The sequence below is a fragment of the Quercus suber genome, unplaced genomic scaffold (genome assembly GCF_002906115.3).
Source record: "Quercus suber isolate HL8 unplaced genomic scaffold, Cork oak 2.0 scaffold_350, whole genome shotgun sequence".
In the NCBI taxonomy this organism is placed as follows: Eukaryota; Viridiplantae; Streptophyta; class Magnoliopsida; order Fagales; family Fagaceae; genus Quercus; species Quercus suber.
In genome coordinates this window covers 118,544-134,456 of record NW_027069802.1, presented here as the reverse complement: position 1 = coordinate 134,456, position 15,913 = coordinate 118,544, and the positions used below count along the sequence as shown (strand labels likewise).

General features: G+C 34.1%; 1 protein-coding gene across 1 annotated transcript; it reads left to right on the top strand.

Annotated features, from left to right (window-relative positions):
- The first annotated feature begins 3,856 nt into the window (after window positions 1–3,856).
- On the top strand, window positions 3,857–7,818 carry LOC111991847 (root phototropism protein 3). The gene is made up of 4 exons (XM_024023660.2): window positions 3,857–4,348; window positions 4,664–4,733; window positions 4,859–6,151; window positions 6,972–7,818. The coding sequence occupies exons 1-4, from the start codon at window positions 3,999–4,001 to the stop codon at window positions 7,518–7,520; spliced, it is 2,262 nt and encodes a 753-aa protein (XP_023879428.1). The 5' UTR covers window positions 3,857–3,998; the 3' UTR covers window positions 7,521–7,818.
- Window positions 7,819–15,913: the final 8,095 nt, after the last annotated feature.

The following is a 15,913-nucleotide window of genomic DNA, read 5'->3' as shown; positions in this document are numbered from 1 at the left end:
GAAAGTATTCTAACAAAATTCTATTACTATTATGAAAACAAATTTATGCTTACTATTATGAAAACAAATTTATGCTTGCTATTTTCTGCTCCTGATAAAATAAAGACATTGAATCAAACAAAACATGTACATGAAATTAGAGGATGGTGGGCTCATGAACAGCTAGAGAGGCATGGGATCGATAAATAAAATATCACAAGTATCTCCAAACAGTAAAAGGATCCTGCACTTTGGGGGGGCACTTCAAATTTCAATGAGAAAAGAAACAAATCAACAGTCTTATTAAAGGGCCACTGCTTATTCATGGTGGAGGACATGCTCATTATTTGTATCAGTGCAATTGAGAAACCGCTAAACATAGCAAATTTCAACCATTTTACTAACAAAAATGGACCTACCAATCAGGCCCCAATAAAATGAATTTTTCTACTTCATTAATTAAAGGAAGAAGAAGAAGCGTTGAACACCCAATTGCATGACTACAAGGAAGACGACACTCTTAAATACAGTAGGGACCCATATACCAAACTTTATTGAATTGAGGGGCATGTGCATTCGTACGATTTATTATTAACACAAAATCATCCCTATTAACCCAATCAGAATTCAGAAGTTATTGCTATCAGATTATATATTTATTGTTCATCATATGGTCAACTACCAGTCATGATATGCCCTAATTTTATTTATTTATTTTCCAATTCTTATTGAAAGTGACCATGATGGAAAGTAATTCTTTAGTTGGTTGCGTTTATTTTATTTACTAAATATTTATTAGTTTAGCAATTTCTTTTTTTTCTTCTGTTTAAGTCAAAAAAAAATTCTTTTTAAGAAAAAATTAAACATGGGCTATTAATACTCCTACCAAATCCAATAATTATGACAATGAGAGATGAGAATATGCAACACTACCACGGAGTATGATAGTTATGAAAATAAATATGAAATTGGTTGTGAACCTAAAACAACTCCATGTTATAAGGTTCCTCTAACATATGTGATGGGTTCATGGGAGCACATCTTATTTATATTTGAGAGAGTATTACTTACACTTGTTACCTAAAATAATGTTGAAGAGATTGAGTATTATGAGTCACCTAATTAAAGAAGTATAAAATAATAAATAAATAAATAAATCTCAAAACTTCATGAGAAAAATACTCTCATTGGACTCACATGAAATAATATTCTTTCACTAAATTGGCTCCACTTTATTTCAATAAAAACAAAATAGGAAAGAAAAAAAAAACCTTTAATATATATATATATATAGCTTTCGGTTCAAGTAGTGAAAATGGGCCCAATTTGATGAATATTAACAACCAATTTTAAAACCTTCTATAAAATTGGTGCTCATTTGGAAGTGTTGAATTTCATTGACTTATTGGACTTAAAAACAAAAATTAAATAAAAAGTACAATTGTACCTAAAAAGAAAATTTTTTTGAAAGGAAAATTGTACCTAAAGATAAAATGCTAAACTAATAAGTACTTTCTTTCTTCTTTTCTTTTTTTTTTTTTTTTTGGGAGAAGATGTACTAATAAGTACTTACATAAGCCTTTGTAGTGTATCCTTCATAATAAAATAACTAAATTTTACGTTGGTTGTGAATCTATCGCAACTTTCTTCTTTTCCAAGATTGAGACTAGTTATGAACACAATATACGACACAAAGCACAATTATATAAGACCGCAAATTAATCAAGCCGTTCACTCAAAAAAAAGCTCGTTCATGTTTGTTTGTTTATAAGTAAGTCATGCTTGAGTTTTAATTTTAGACTTGTTTAATAAACAAGCTAAACCCAAAAATAAATAAATAAATTGTTCATGAACAGGCTTGTGAATAATATGGCTCGATAAAATACGAGTCAAGCTTAGGTTGGTTTACAAGCTTGGTAGTAAGTTTGATATGGTCTTGAATAATAAACTCATATCTTACTAAGTTTTTAATTAACTGGAGTTGAGATCACTCTCCTAAACCAAATGGACTTGATAATAAGCTTAGTATGAGTTTGATAATGTAATTGTATTGGATCTCGATCTCAAGAGCTTGATATTGAGCTCAAGCTTGGCTTGACTAATGAATCAAACCAAACCAAGCTGAGCTCAAGTTTTTGTTCTTTCTAACAAGCTCAAACTCAAACATTGTTTACAGACTCAATTCAAGTTCAAACTAAGCTTGAACATTCAATACTCGACAAAAGTTAGCTGATTTACAACCCTAAGGCGGTGTTAAGTACTTATGTAAGCTTGAGTATTATAAAACAAAGCCATTAACCATTCATTAGAGCATTAGCATTGGAAAATGCTAATGCTACTCTATTTTACCATTCTAAAACCTCACTTTATCATTATACCATCCAATTTTACAATACCTCCTACATCCCAAAACTCTATTTTTATTAAAATATTATTTTTAAATCTTTTTTTACTATTTCTTTATAACTGTTTTTTTTTTTTTTTATTTTTTTCAGACTTATGTTTCATGCGCTTTCCAATAGTTTTTTTTTTTTTCCTCTCCTTCTCCCTCAACCTCTAGCAACACATAAGCCATCAACAACCACAGCCACGGCACCTCAACCCATCAACACCTCAACCCATCAACAACCACCGAAGCAAACCCATCAACAACAATCGTCGATTTGAAACCCACCGGAGCAAACCCACCAACATTAGAGAATTTCTCCACCTTCCCTCAACCTCTACACCGCTCCTCCACTGCCTAGTCACCACCACCGCGCCTCCACCACGCCCACCATGCCACCACTGCCCACTGCCCACCAAAATCCCACCGAAACAAAAACCCACATAAAAAAAATAAAATAAAAAATAAAAAAACCCACTCTGTGACCCACGCCGACCAAAACGCAGAACCCAGACCTCGCCAATCAAGCACGACACAGCAACCCACGGTCAAACACAGCAACCCATCCTCTCCAATTCAAACCTCTGTCAAACCCATCGGAGCCATCTCCAGCAACCCACACCCTCTCCAATTCAAACCTTTGTCAAACCCATTAGAGCCATCTCCGGCACATCCAGCTCGCCGATCCACGCCAATCCAAACCCAACATCAACCGATCCCAACCCACCACCATGCCCAAATCAAACCACGAACCCACCACCACCACGAGCCATCTCTAGTACACCCAACCCACTACCACGCTGATCCAAACCCACCATCTCCGGTGCAAGCCTTGAACAAGAAAGAGAGATGTGAGATGAGAGAAAGAGAGACGGAGAGATGGAGTGGGAGACGGAGAGACAGAGTAGGAGTGAGAGGAAGAGATGACTGAAGGAGAGATGGAATAAAAAAATTACTTATTCGGTTTAGAATTATGCTACAGTGCAATTCTAAAGGTAGAATTGCACTGTAGCAAGAATTGCAAAAAATTTGCAATTCTTGCCTTTAGCATTTCTTGATACAGCAGTTTTTAAAGGTTAAAATGCTAAAAACACCTTAAATATAGCATTAGCATTCTCCAATGCTAATACTCTTACAAGGTGACTGTCAATCTTTATTTTAATTTAAGTGTACGTGAGGCATTGATGAATTTGATGTCATGTGACTCTTTGAGAGGAACTTCACTTTAGTCTGTAGAGAAGCCACATCAACATCCCACTAAAACCATGGTCCCAGAACAGTGACAATTTGGCCGGATTTTATCTGTTACGGGGGAAAAATAAATAAATAGATTTAAAACAAATAATAATAATAATAATAATAAAAATAAAACACCTGCTACGTAAATAACCTTTTTATTCTTTCTCGTCAAAGAGGAATTTTTTGGGATTGCGATAAATTCCTTATATAGAAAGAAAATATCTCAAAAAAAAAAAAAAAAAAAAAAAAAGATCTAGAAAGAAAAATTAGCAGAAAGAAAGTCAGAAAAATGAAACTGAATATCTCATTCTTTAAGCATAGTGAAAAGTAATCTGAAATCCAAAGCTAAAATTAAAGAAATGCAAAACTCAAATGATCCAAGCACAGTGTTACTATGCCCATTACTTCACAGCCTGTGTGTGGCCATGAAAATCAGTTACTAAGCCGACATTTGAAGATAATTCCAAGCATCCCATGTGGGAATTTTCCTTTTATACTTGTTAGTCCTCTGTCTTTCTGGTTGTTAACTGCCTCTTTCTTGTGCTCAGTTTCTCTCTGTTTTGCCTCTAAATTAGAGGCACTTTTTCGAGAAGATCCTACCCAAGTTTCCTGTTTATTTGGTTTCATCATGTGGGAGGAGTCAGAGACTGAGTCAGTTAGAGGCCGAGACTATGGGAATGGAGTTCTTAGTTCAAGCAAGCATGGCGTCAAGACTGACGGGTTTGAGCTAAGGGGCCAGTCTTGGTATGTACCATAAAGTACAAAACATCTTAGTACTAGAAGATAAATGCTTTATTAGAACTATTAGCGTAGTCCAGAGCATGTAAGGTTCAGTAAGTTAACTTTTGCTCAGTACAAATGAAAAATAGTATCTTGCTATAATTTTTTTTTTTTTTTTTAATTTAATTCATCCAAAATGGTGTTTGTACGGTTTAAATCTAATACAGCTATGAATTTTTCCTTTATTCATGCTAGTATGTATCTGGTTTTTTAGAAAAATCTGCAGAACTGAGACTTTGTAAACTTCTGAAGCATGTGGTGTGTTTGTTTTGTACGCAGGTATGTTGCAGCTGATGTTCCAAGTGACCTTCTAGTTCAAGTTGGGGGTGTTAATTTCCACTTGCATAAGGTAGTTAAATTTCTGCCAAACACAAATGGTTGAATAATACTTCTTGTAGCTCCAAAATTCAAAGTTAATTGCTATTAACTTATGTATTGATTTCATGGCTTTTTCTCTCTCTCTTCTTGTGCAAGTATCCCTTGCTTTCTCGGAGTGGAAAGATGAACAGACTCATATATGAATCACACGACCCGGAGTTGAATACGATAGCTCTAGATGACCAACCCGGTGGACCTGAGGCTTTTGAGTTAGCAGCAAAATTCTGCTATGGAATTGCTGTTGATCTGACAGCAGCCAATATTTCTGGCCTAAGATGTGCCGCAGAGTATCTTGAAATGACAGAGGACTTGGAAGAAGGAAATCTTATATTCAAAACTGAAGCATTTCTAAGCTATGTAGTATTATCCTCATGGAGGGACTCTATAGTGGTGCTAAAAAGCTGTGAGAAGCTCTCACCATGGGCAGAGAACCTTCAAATTGTCCGAAGATGCAGTGAGTCCATTGCTTGGAAAGCTTGTGCCAATCCAAAAGGAATAAGATGGGCATACACTGGAAAACTCCCAAAAGCTTCCAGCCCAAAGTGGAATGACATGAAGGACTCCAGTCCCAGTAAAAATCAGCATGTTCCTCCCGATTGGTGGTTTGAAGATGTTTCAATCCTTAGGATTGATCACTTTGTCAGGGTCATCACTGCAATTAAGGTAAAGGGAATGAGATTTGAACTGATTGGAGCTTCAATAGCGCATTATGCAGCTAAATGGCTTCCAGGTTTGATAAGTGATGGGACAGGGCCAGGAGATGAAGGAAGCAATATCAGCAACAGCAATACTAGTGGCAGCAGCAATGGTTGGAAGGGAGGACTTCATATGATTGTTGCAGGAACCAAAGATGATCTTCCAACTGTTCAGGCCAAAGATCAGCGAATGATCATTGAGAGCCTCATCAGCATAATTCCACCACAGAAGGATAGTGTCTCATGCAGCTTCCTACTTCGGCTTTTGAGAATGGCAAACATGTTGAAAGTGGCTCCAGCTTTGGTAACTGAATTGGAGAAACGAGTGGGAATGCAATTTGAACAGGCTACATTGGCAGATCTTCTTATTCCTTCTTACAATAAAAGTGAGACAATGTATGATGTGGATCTTGTCCACAGGCTTTTGGAGCATTTTCTAATTCAAGAACAGACAGAAAGTTCAAGTCCCAGCAGTCAATCTTTTTCTGATAAACACGTGTATGAAGGTAGTCAAAGGGGTTCTACTCCAAATGCTAAGATGAGAGTTTCAAGGCTTGTTGACAGTTATCTTACAGAGGTGTCCAGAGATAGAAGCCTTTCCCTAACAAAGTTTCAGGTACTCGCAGAAGCTTTGCCTGAATCTGCAAGGACCTGTGATGATGGACTTTACAGAGCAATTGATTCTTACCTCAAGGTAATTCCTTATTCCTAAAGTTACGATGTCTAGTTTAAAAAATTGCTCAATATAGACTATACCTCATACATTAATCTAGTGAATATATGGAACTCCTTTGTAGTAGTGCCCGCTAGCTTATGTCTACTTATTAGCATACTTGATTAATTTAAGCAGCTGAGTTGCAAGAATCAAGATTTTTACTGCTTTAAATCAGAGGAACTCTACAATTCATTTGCATACTTTATACGCAAGCATCATGTTACAAATATGAGCATGCACTCATGCCTGTCTACCAGAAATTCAGAATTATAATGGAAATTTTTAATATCCACATACATTATAAATATGTGGATGGTAAATGGGAAAACTTCAGTCGGGTCAAAAACAGGAAACGTTCAGAGGAATGCAAGAAACCATAATCTGAGCCAAACTTATGCCATGTGAAAAACTTTGTCCTCAGTAAATCAAAATAGAATGTAGGCAGACATACTCATTCTATAATCATAGTGTCATATATAAACAGACATACTTATTCTATAATAATATCATATATATGCTCAATCATGATGCAAGTAATGTTATGCTTTTGTTTGTAAAATCCGTGATATGAGATCCATAAACATGTATAGTAAACAAAATCTCTTGATTTGACTGGATTAAAAGAAAAAAGTAATAATAACAAACAATGTTATTTGCCTTTGGTTTGGAGAAACGAAAAATATATTCTTGAAAAAGTACGAATATTTATGTGCTTCAGCCCCATGAAGAGAGTATTGGAGTTCCATGTAACCTGCAAATTCTCTTTATTTGAATTCTTATCCATCTAGCAAAATAACAGGCCCATCCAACACTTTCTGAGTATGAAAGGAAGCGACTTTGCCGTGTGATGGATTGCCAGAAGCTCTCAATTGATGCATGCATGCATGCTGCCCAAAATGAACGCCTTCCATTAAGAGTTGTTGTGCAAGTCCTCTTCTCTGAGCAGGTAAAGATAAGCAATGCACTAGCCAACAGCTCCCTGAAAGAAACTAGTGAATCTCACTACCAGCCAATAATTTCAAACCGGAAAACACTACTTGAAGGAACACCACAATCATTCCAGGAAGGATGGACAGCCGCTAAAAAGGACATTAACACCCTCAAGTTTGAGCTGGAAAGTGTTAAAGCTAAGTACCTTGAGCTGCACAATGACATGGAGAATCTGCAGAGACAGTTTGATAAAATGTTAAAGCAGAAACAGACATCAGCATGGAGCAGTGGGTGGAAGAAACTGAGCAAACTTACAAAGACGACTACTTTAGAAAACCAGGAAATTGGGCCTCAGCTCTCAACTGCTGCAGAACAGACTAGAAAGACTCCTAGAAGGTGGAGAAATTCAATATCCTGATAGATTAGAAGGTTGCAGTTGCCAAAAGATACATCTTTCATTTTGATTTTATGTTCCAAAATTTCATTTCCTTTTTTTCTTTTTTTTCGTTCCCTCTTATTTTTGGAAGTCGATGGAGTCTTCAATTACACAGAATCTGCACTGGAAAAGTACCTTGATCACAGCATGTCACCAAATTGTGTGTATTTTGAGTGTCTTGCAGTATTTTATCACTGTTGATATGAACTATTTTTGTGTCAATTGTGGAAAGGTTTTAATAGGGGAAGCTAGAGTTGAAATACCTTGGTTGAAAGGCACAGTGGCATCCAAATTTACATAGTTTCACATGCTTCATATGATTGATTAAATTACTGCCTGCCACAGGGCGAAAGATATTGAAAATAGAAAGGAAAGATAGTAGATATAAAATTACGACCAATGTCCCTGTCATACAATGAGCAGAACTCATGAAAGCTTGTCAATGTGCTTCAAAAAGGGACATTGTTGCCAACTGAGATTGTGGGCGGTTAAGTGAGTCGCACCATTACAAAGCTCATGCAGGGACTGAAGTTTTTAAAATTCATTCATCTTCCAGAGTTAACTGACTTTATATCATGCACTTTGTTGATAGCGAATGACCAGATACTAAACTCTTTAGAGATGGTTAGACCCACTCATGGCCCAAAACCATAGAATGCACTTACCAAAGGAAAAGCTCATATCAAGTGAGGATGACCTTGTGAGTTGTGACATTTGTTACCTTCCAAAATTACATCAAGGTTCCAATGATATGAGTAGAATAGTCCTTGCTGGGACACATAGGCTCTTTTGCTCTGCGATATTCTTACTGTTGAAATGTAGACAATTCGAGTTCCTAATGGCAATGAGAGATTTCCATGTAAACTTTGCTTAATAGGCTCATTATGTTGTTTTGATCTTCTGCTGTACAAAAAGATTATGTTGTTTTGATCTTCTGCTTTACAAAAAGATTCAGTGAGTGACCGTTTTAGAATCCAAATCCAGTTCTATGGGGCCACACATGGAAGATGATAAGTACATAATAATGAGTCATGTCAAATACAGAAAGGACAAAACATGATAAGAATTCCACTTTAAATAATATATCATCTTACATGGAACGAGGGGTTTCTGATGTGATATGTCCAGGTAAAAGGCTCAAGTTGTAGGTACTTAAAATGTCTGAGACTGGAAATATGGTAGATTATTTGCCACACATTCATTTAAGTAACAGTTTTTAGTCATGAAAAATCCAGCCTGTGCATTCCACTGTTGAACAAAAACTATCAGTATGCTTAAATTTGGGGCTAGCAGATGCACACTAATAGAAAAATGATACAAGCCATCCACATGTTACAGAAAATTTTAGCATGATCAATCAATTTCATACCTACATCCATGGGCAACGCCAACCAAAATGCATGCTCGTTTTAGCCTCAAAGTCATCTTTCAATCCCAAAATCCACCAAACTACTCATGTGATGACCACTTTGGGCCAAATCCTCACCTAGATTAAAGCCTCCACATCCCTAACACTAATGCCTGTATATAAGGCTTCAAATACAATTCATTATTTACAACTTTTCACTGTGAGATGATAGTTATTTCTTTATCTCTTTGTTTTCCAATGTGCGATCATAGTTATATGTTTACCTCTCTCTTTTCTAATTTGGGATTTATTGGAGTTTGAGATAGTTAATAGCTAAATTTCAAGTTTACCAGTTACTGCAGGGACTATTGAGGTGTAGTTTTGAAGAATTGCATGTAATGATGCAATGGTAAGTAGCCACCAATGTCAACGCATGAATGGCACCTTTTAAAAGGGGTAAGAGGAATGACCTAAACACTTGCTATTATGACGATCGCAACAAATCAAGTAGCTGAAAGAATATTTATTGTTAGTTTCCCTTTTAATGCTACTCCTCTAGGATCACAACTTTTGTCACAAGTCTAACGTGACGGACTGTGAGTAATTGCTAATCACTTTCACATATACCTACCACTTTATCTCCACCATTCACAGTTAGCCACTTCAAAGTTAGGGCACAAAAGTTGTGTCCACAAATTTTCTCTCTTAAAAGGATAGTGTTGACGTCTAATACTAATTATTTTTCAATTGGTTCTTGATAAGCAACTTCGTTCTCTTGAAAAAAATGGCCCCAAATAAACTTCGGTAAACACTAGCCAATGAAGAACTCTAGGCCTTCCTATAATAAGATATTGGCCATGCACATGCTTCTAAAAGGCTACACAACACTCTCTACTTGGCACTGGCCCAATATACCCTGCCCTTCATCGCAATTGGCAGACCCATAATTAACCCAACTTACCAATATGCTTTGCATAAAACTACTAAAACTTCACTTCTGTGCCCATATTTTGATTGAAAATTTTGTTTCAAGCATTAGTGCAATGCATAAAAGTCTTTACTATGACGAATGAAAAATGGGGCATAATAGTTTTGAAGTCAACGTTACTGCAATTGAATCGTCGTATGGTAGTTTCATCAAATAGCTATAAAACAAGGACCTATTGTATAAGTATGTAACTATTTGAGCATGTATAAAAAGAGTATTTCAGATATAAGCATGATGAAACTAAACAAGTCCAACATCATTACCCAATACGTATTAGGGACCAACAAAATTAGTTGAGTAAAACAGATGTGACACATGGAAGATAAAATAAATAAACAATATATACGGCGAACACAAGAACATAAAGAAATGGAGAAAGATCAAACCTGAACATCCAATACCAGGCCAATTTTCATCGCTTCCACCGAAAATAAGGATCAAACAAAAGGCGGGTATGATCGTTGTATTGGTAACAACGCAATGTCGTCTCTTCCTTTTTTCTTAAAGCTTTTTTTAATCCAGAATTTTCCCCTCCTTTCCCTAAACATGTCCAAGCCAACCCATTGTGTGTGAAAAGCAGAATATCTATATATATATATATATATATATGCAAAAGCAACCATCACTACTTAGAATAAGAAGAATCCAATTTTGGCTTCAAAACACATCTAAGAAAGCTTCTAAGTTCAATTTCAATATTGATAAAGCAAAATTTATATAGAGCTCATCTATAACTTCTACTATATATAAAATTATTATGCAATTATGTCAAAAAAGAAAAACATTCTCCAACACAAAGAAAAGTGAAACAAAGAAAGAATATAAGAAGCACGAAATTAGACAAGGCATTTAGGCTTACTTGCTTAGATTTATCTACATTTTTTTCTCTTTTCCTTTATTTTTGTTATCCATGTTTAGACTTCATACTAACCTTTCATCTGTCCTCTCTTTTTATTTTCCTAAACATGTCCAAATCAATCTACTGTTTATGTAAGTAATAGAAAATCACACCCAAGAACCTCTTAGAGGCGACTCACTAGAACCTCTTCATACCCAATGTACAATAAATTCCTATCACATAAATATACGTTCCTATCACATAAATATGAATCTCATATATAGTCATCACTAACAGAAGTATAGAACCCTCATAATATGTAAGAGGAATATATAATACACCAAGTGTACTACATAATCAAAAAGTCTAGGGACCCAACCTTAGAAAACTTCTTTAGTTGTCAATTAGTGACTATAGTGCTTTAAGTGATAAACTCATGTGTAAATGAAGACACCAGTGGCAGCTCTAGGAATATTTTTCAAGGTGATTATTATTGACCAAAATTTAATAAAAAGATAACTTTATATATTGACCAAAACCCACACATAAATACATAAAGTCTTACAATTTTTTTTTTTTTGGGAGAAAAGTTGTTTGTAATGACTTAATACATTGTTAAGGGAGCCAAAATTTAAAGGCAAAGTTTGACTATAAACTTTGTTGTAGCTTAAAAATAAAACTCGCACTAAACAAATTAACATAGTTACATATTTTGACAATCAACTGTTGAATTGCATTTTCTTTATGTTCTTAAATCATATGTCAAATTTCATGTTAATCAGATGTCATTCACTATTTGATTTATAAACTTAAATTTTAATGTAATTTTAGACTACAAAAACTCAAAATATAAATATTTGTTTGATGACATAGCTATTGATCTTTGATCTTTTTGAAATTTTGTAAATGTGGAGGATACAAAAAGAAAATGTAATTCAATGGTGAATTTGTCATAATTCACATCCAATAAAAAAATATTGAATGGAGTTGTAGTCTTAGTCTACAATCAAGTTTGTTGCCAAATTTTGCCCAAAAATTAATTATGTTGACCCTAAAAAATTTTAGGGTGGTCACAAATATTTTTTAAGGATAATAAAATCATAAATTTTTTTAAATTTTATATCTAAAAATTAAATTTTTGCCAAGTTAAGGTAGTCCTGTAACCACTATGAACTCAAGGTGGAGCTGCCAGTGTATGACATCCAAGAAAATTGTGATAAAGTGTGTGCCCAAGTGTCTTGTCCTAGAAGAACTAAAAATAATCTCATAGTTATTCTAGGACCACAACCTTTACCACACTTTTTCTCACTGCTAGCCTATGTGATGAACTGCAATTGATTGTTTTTTTTCTTTTACATTAACTCACAATTTTTTCTTCATTACTCACATTTTTTTCTTCATTACTCACAATTTAGCCTCAAAGTCATCTTTCAATCCCAAAATCCACCAAACTACTGAAGTGATGACCACTTTGGGCCAAATCCCTCACCTGGATTAAAGCCTCCACATCCCTAACACTAATGTCTGTATATAAGGCTTCAAATTCAATTCATTATTCATAACTTTTCACTATGCGATAATAGCTATTTCTTTATCTCTTTGTTTTCCAAAGTGTGATCATAGTTATTCATTTACCTCTCTCCTTTCTCTCCTTTCTAGTCTAGAATTCATTGGAGCTTGAGAGTTGATGATAGCTAAATTTCAAGGTGACCAGTTACTGCAGGCACTTTTGAGGTGTAGTTTTGAAGAATTGCATGTGCTGATGCAATGGTAAGTAGCCATCAATGTCAACAAGAATGGCACTTTATAAAAAGGGGTAAGAGGAATGGCCTAAACACTTGCTGTTATGATGATGGCAACAAATCAAGTTGCTGAATATTTCCTTCTTAACACTACTTTTCTAGGACAACAACTTTTGTCACAAGTCTAACATGATAAACTATAAGTCACTTTCTCATAGACCCATTATTTTTTCTCCACCATTCACTATCATCCACATCAAAGTTATGGCACAAAAGTTGTGTCCATGTATTTTCTCTCTTAAAAGGATGGTTCTGGTGTCTAATACTAATTATTTTTCAATTGGTTTTTTTTTTTTTTTTTATAGGATTTCAATTGGTTCTTGATAAGCAACTTCGTTCTCTAGAAAAAATAAATAAATAAATCGATAAACACTAGCCCATGAAGAACTCTAGGCCTTCCTATGATAAGATATTGGCCATGCTTCTAAAAGGCTACACCAAACTCTCTATTTGGCGCTAGCCCAATATACCCTGCCCATTATCGCAATTGTCAAACCCATAATTCACCCAACTTACCAATATGCTTTGCATAAAATTACTAAAACTTCACTTCTATGCCCATATTTTGTTTGAAAATTTTGTTTCAAGCATTAGCACCTCATGTGTCATTTAGCAGCCCAATTTGACTGTTTGGAATCCCAAACGTTAACAATAAGCTGAAAATGCACTACAAGTTTTAGAAATGGTTACCAAGAAGACTTTACTATAGAAGGTTTTGTCAGTGTACAAAACTTTTACTTTTTGCGAGTCTAAAAGAAGTGATCAGTAGTCTTACACTTTTTTTTTTTTATATTGATTCTCGGACCTAGAAGTCTTTACTATGATGAATGAAAAATGGGGCATAAAAGTTTTGAAATCAACATTATTGCAATTGAATCGTTGATATGTAACTTTCATCAAACAACTATTAAACAATGACCTATTGTATAACTATTTGAGCATGTATAAAAAGAGTATTTCAGATATAAGCATAATGAAACTAAACAAGTCCAACATCATTACCCAATACGTATTAGGGACCAACAAAATTAGTTGAGTAAAACAGATGTTACACATGGAAGATAAAATAAATAAACAATATATATGGAGAACACAAGAAAAACATAACGAAATGGAGAAAGATCAAACCTGAACATCCAATACAAGACCAATTTTCATCGCTTCAACCGAAAATAAGGATCAAACAAAAGGCGGATATGATCGTTGGATTGGTAACAACGCAACATCGTCTCTTCCTTTTTTCTAAAAGCTTTTTTTAATCCAAAAGTTTCCCCTCCTTTCCCTAAACATGTCCAAGCCAACCTATTGTATATGAAAAGTAGAATATATATATATATATATATATGCAAAAGCAATCATCAATTCTTACAACAAGAAGAATACAATTTTGGCTTCAAAACACACCTAGGAAAGCTTCCAAGTTCAATTTCAATATTAATAAACTAAAGTTTATATGGAGCTCATCTATGACTTCTACTATATATAAAATTATTATGCAATTATGCTAGAAAAGAAAAACATTTTCCAACAAAAAGGAAAGTGAAACAAAGAAAGAATATGAGAAGTAAGAAATTAGACAAGGCATTTAGGCTTACTTGCTTAGATATATATATATATATATATATATTCTCTCTTTTTCTTTATTTTTGTTATCCATGTTTAGACTTCATACTAATCTTTCATATTTCCTCTCTTTTTATTTTTCGTTATTTTCCTAAACATGTCCAAATCAACCCACTGTTTATGAAGGTAACAGAAAATCACACATAGGCAGGAATAAATTTGCAAAAACAACTATCAATACTTACAACAAGAAGAATCTAGTTTTGGCTTCAAAACACATCTCGGGAAACTTCTGAGTTAGTGTTAATTTCAATTTTGTTAAAGCTAAATTCATTTGGAGTTTATCTATAACTCTTACTATACATAGAATTACTATGCTATTTTGTCAAAAGAGAAAAACTTTCTTGAACATAAAAGAAAGTGAAATAATGGAAAAACATGAGAAGCAAGCAAGTAGAGAAGTTCACAGAGGAATTTGTGCTTTCTTGATTAGATTTATCCACCATTCTTTCACTTTTCTTTTATCTTTTTTTTAATACATGTCTAGACTTCATGCTGACATTTCCTTTCTTTTCCTTTACAAGTCCATACTAACATTTTATTTTCTAATTCATTTATGAGATAACCTTACACATCTCTATAATTTAAGTTTCTTAATGAATACCCTAAAAAAATTCCTAAAGCTACCATTGCCAAGTGAAAACGAAAGTCTCTAGCAACAAGGAATTTTGCTTGCATTATGTGCCCCATAAGATCGTTGTGGTTGTCTCTATGAGCAATGTAAGGAGATGACATAGTCGCAATGTGATGCTTTGTGGTTGCGAAACACTGTCAATGGCTATATTGATTCAATCCAAGAGAGTAGGAAGAAGAAATAGTGGGTAATCATAACGCACCCTTTTCCAAATTTATTTATTTATATCATTTTTTTAAGGATGGCTAGTTTAAGAATATATTCAAAGCTAGTAAAGAGTCATAAATCCAAATTCAAATCTTAAGGGCGACTCACGAGTAGGGGTGTGCAGAAAACTTGTCAACCCGCCAAACTCAACCAGACCCAACCCAACCCGCCAGGTTGGGTCGGTTTTTAGGGCTTGGTGGGTTGGGTTGGGTTACAAAATTTTTTTTTATGGCAAGTCGGGTTGGATTTGGGTCATAAAATTATAAATCCACCAAACCTGGCCTAACCCACCCATATTTTAATATATGTTTAAAATATATTATATAATTAATAAAAAAATTTAAAAAAACCAGCTGTAAAGTACTTCCTCGATTTCTACTATCATATATAATATAAAATCCTATTAGTTCTTTTAATATATATTTAAATATATTATATAATTAATAAAAAATTTCTACTATCATATATAATATAAAATCCTATTAGTTCTTGTAATATATATTTAAATATATTATATAATTAATAAAAAAATTTAAAAAATTTAGATATATTTTGTTTATAATTGAGTTAGGAACTCATATATATTTTGTTTATAAGTGAACTAGGATACTAGTTCATTTATATTTTATTTATCAACTCAGTTGGATACTTAAACATATTTTATTTACAACTAAGTTGGAATATTAGTTTATATATTAATGTATATTTTGTTTATCAACTTAGGTGGCTAGTGTGATATATTTTTTTCTACTCAATTTAATAATAATAGTAATAAAAAAAAATTGTCCAACCCATGGGTTCAACTCGACCTGTGGGTTGGGTTGGACTTATGTGATGAGTTGGGTTGGGTTGAATTTTTTTTGACCCACTATGATGGGTTGGATCAAAAAATCCCCTCAATCCGACCCATAAACACTCCTACTCACGAGAATCTC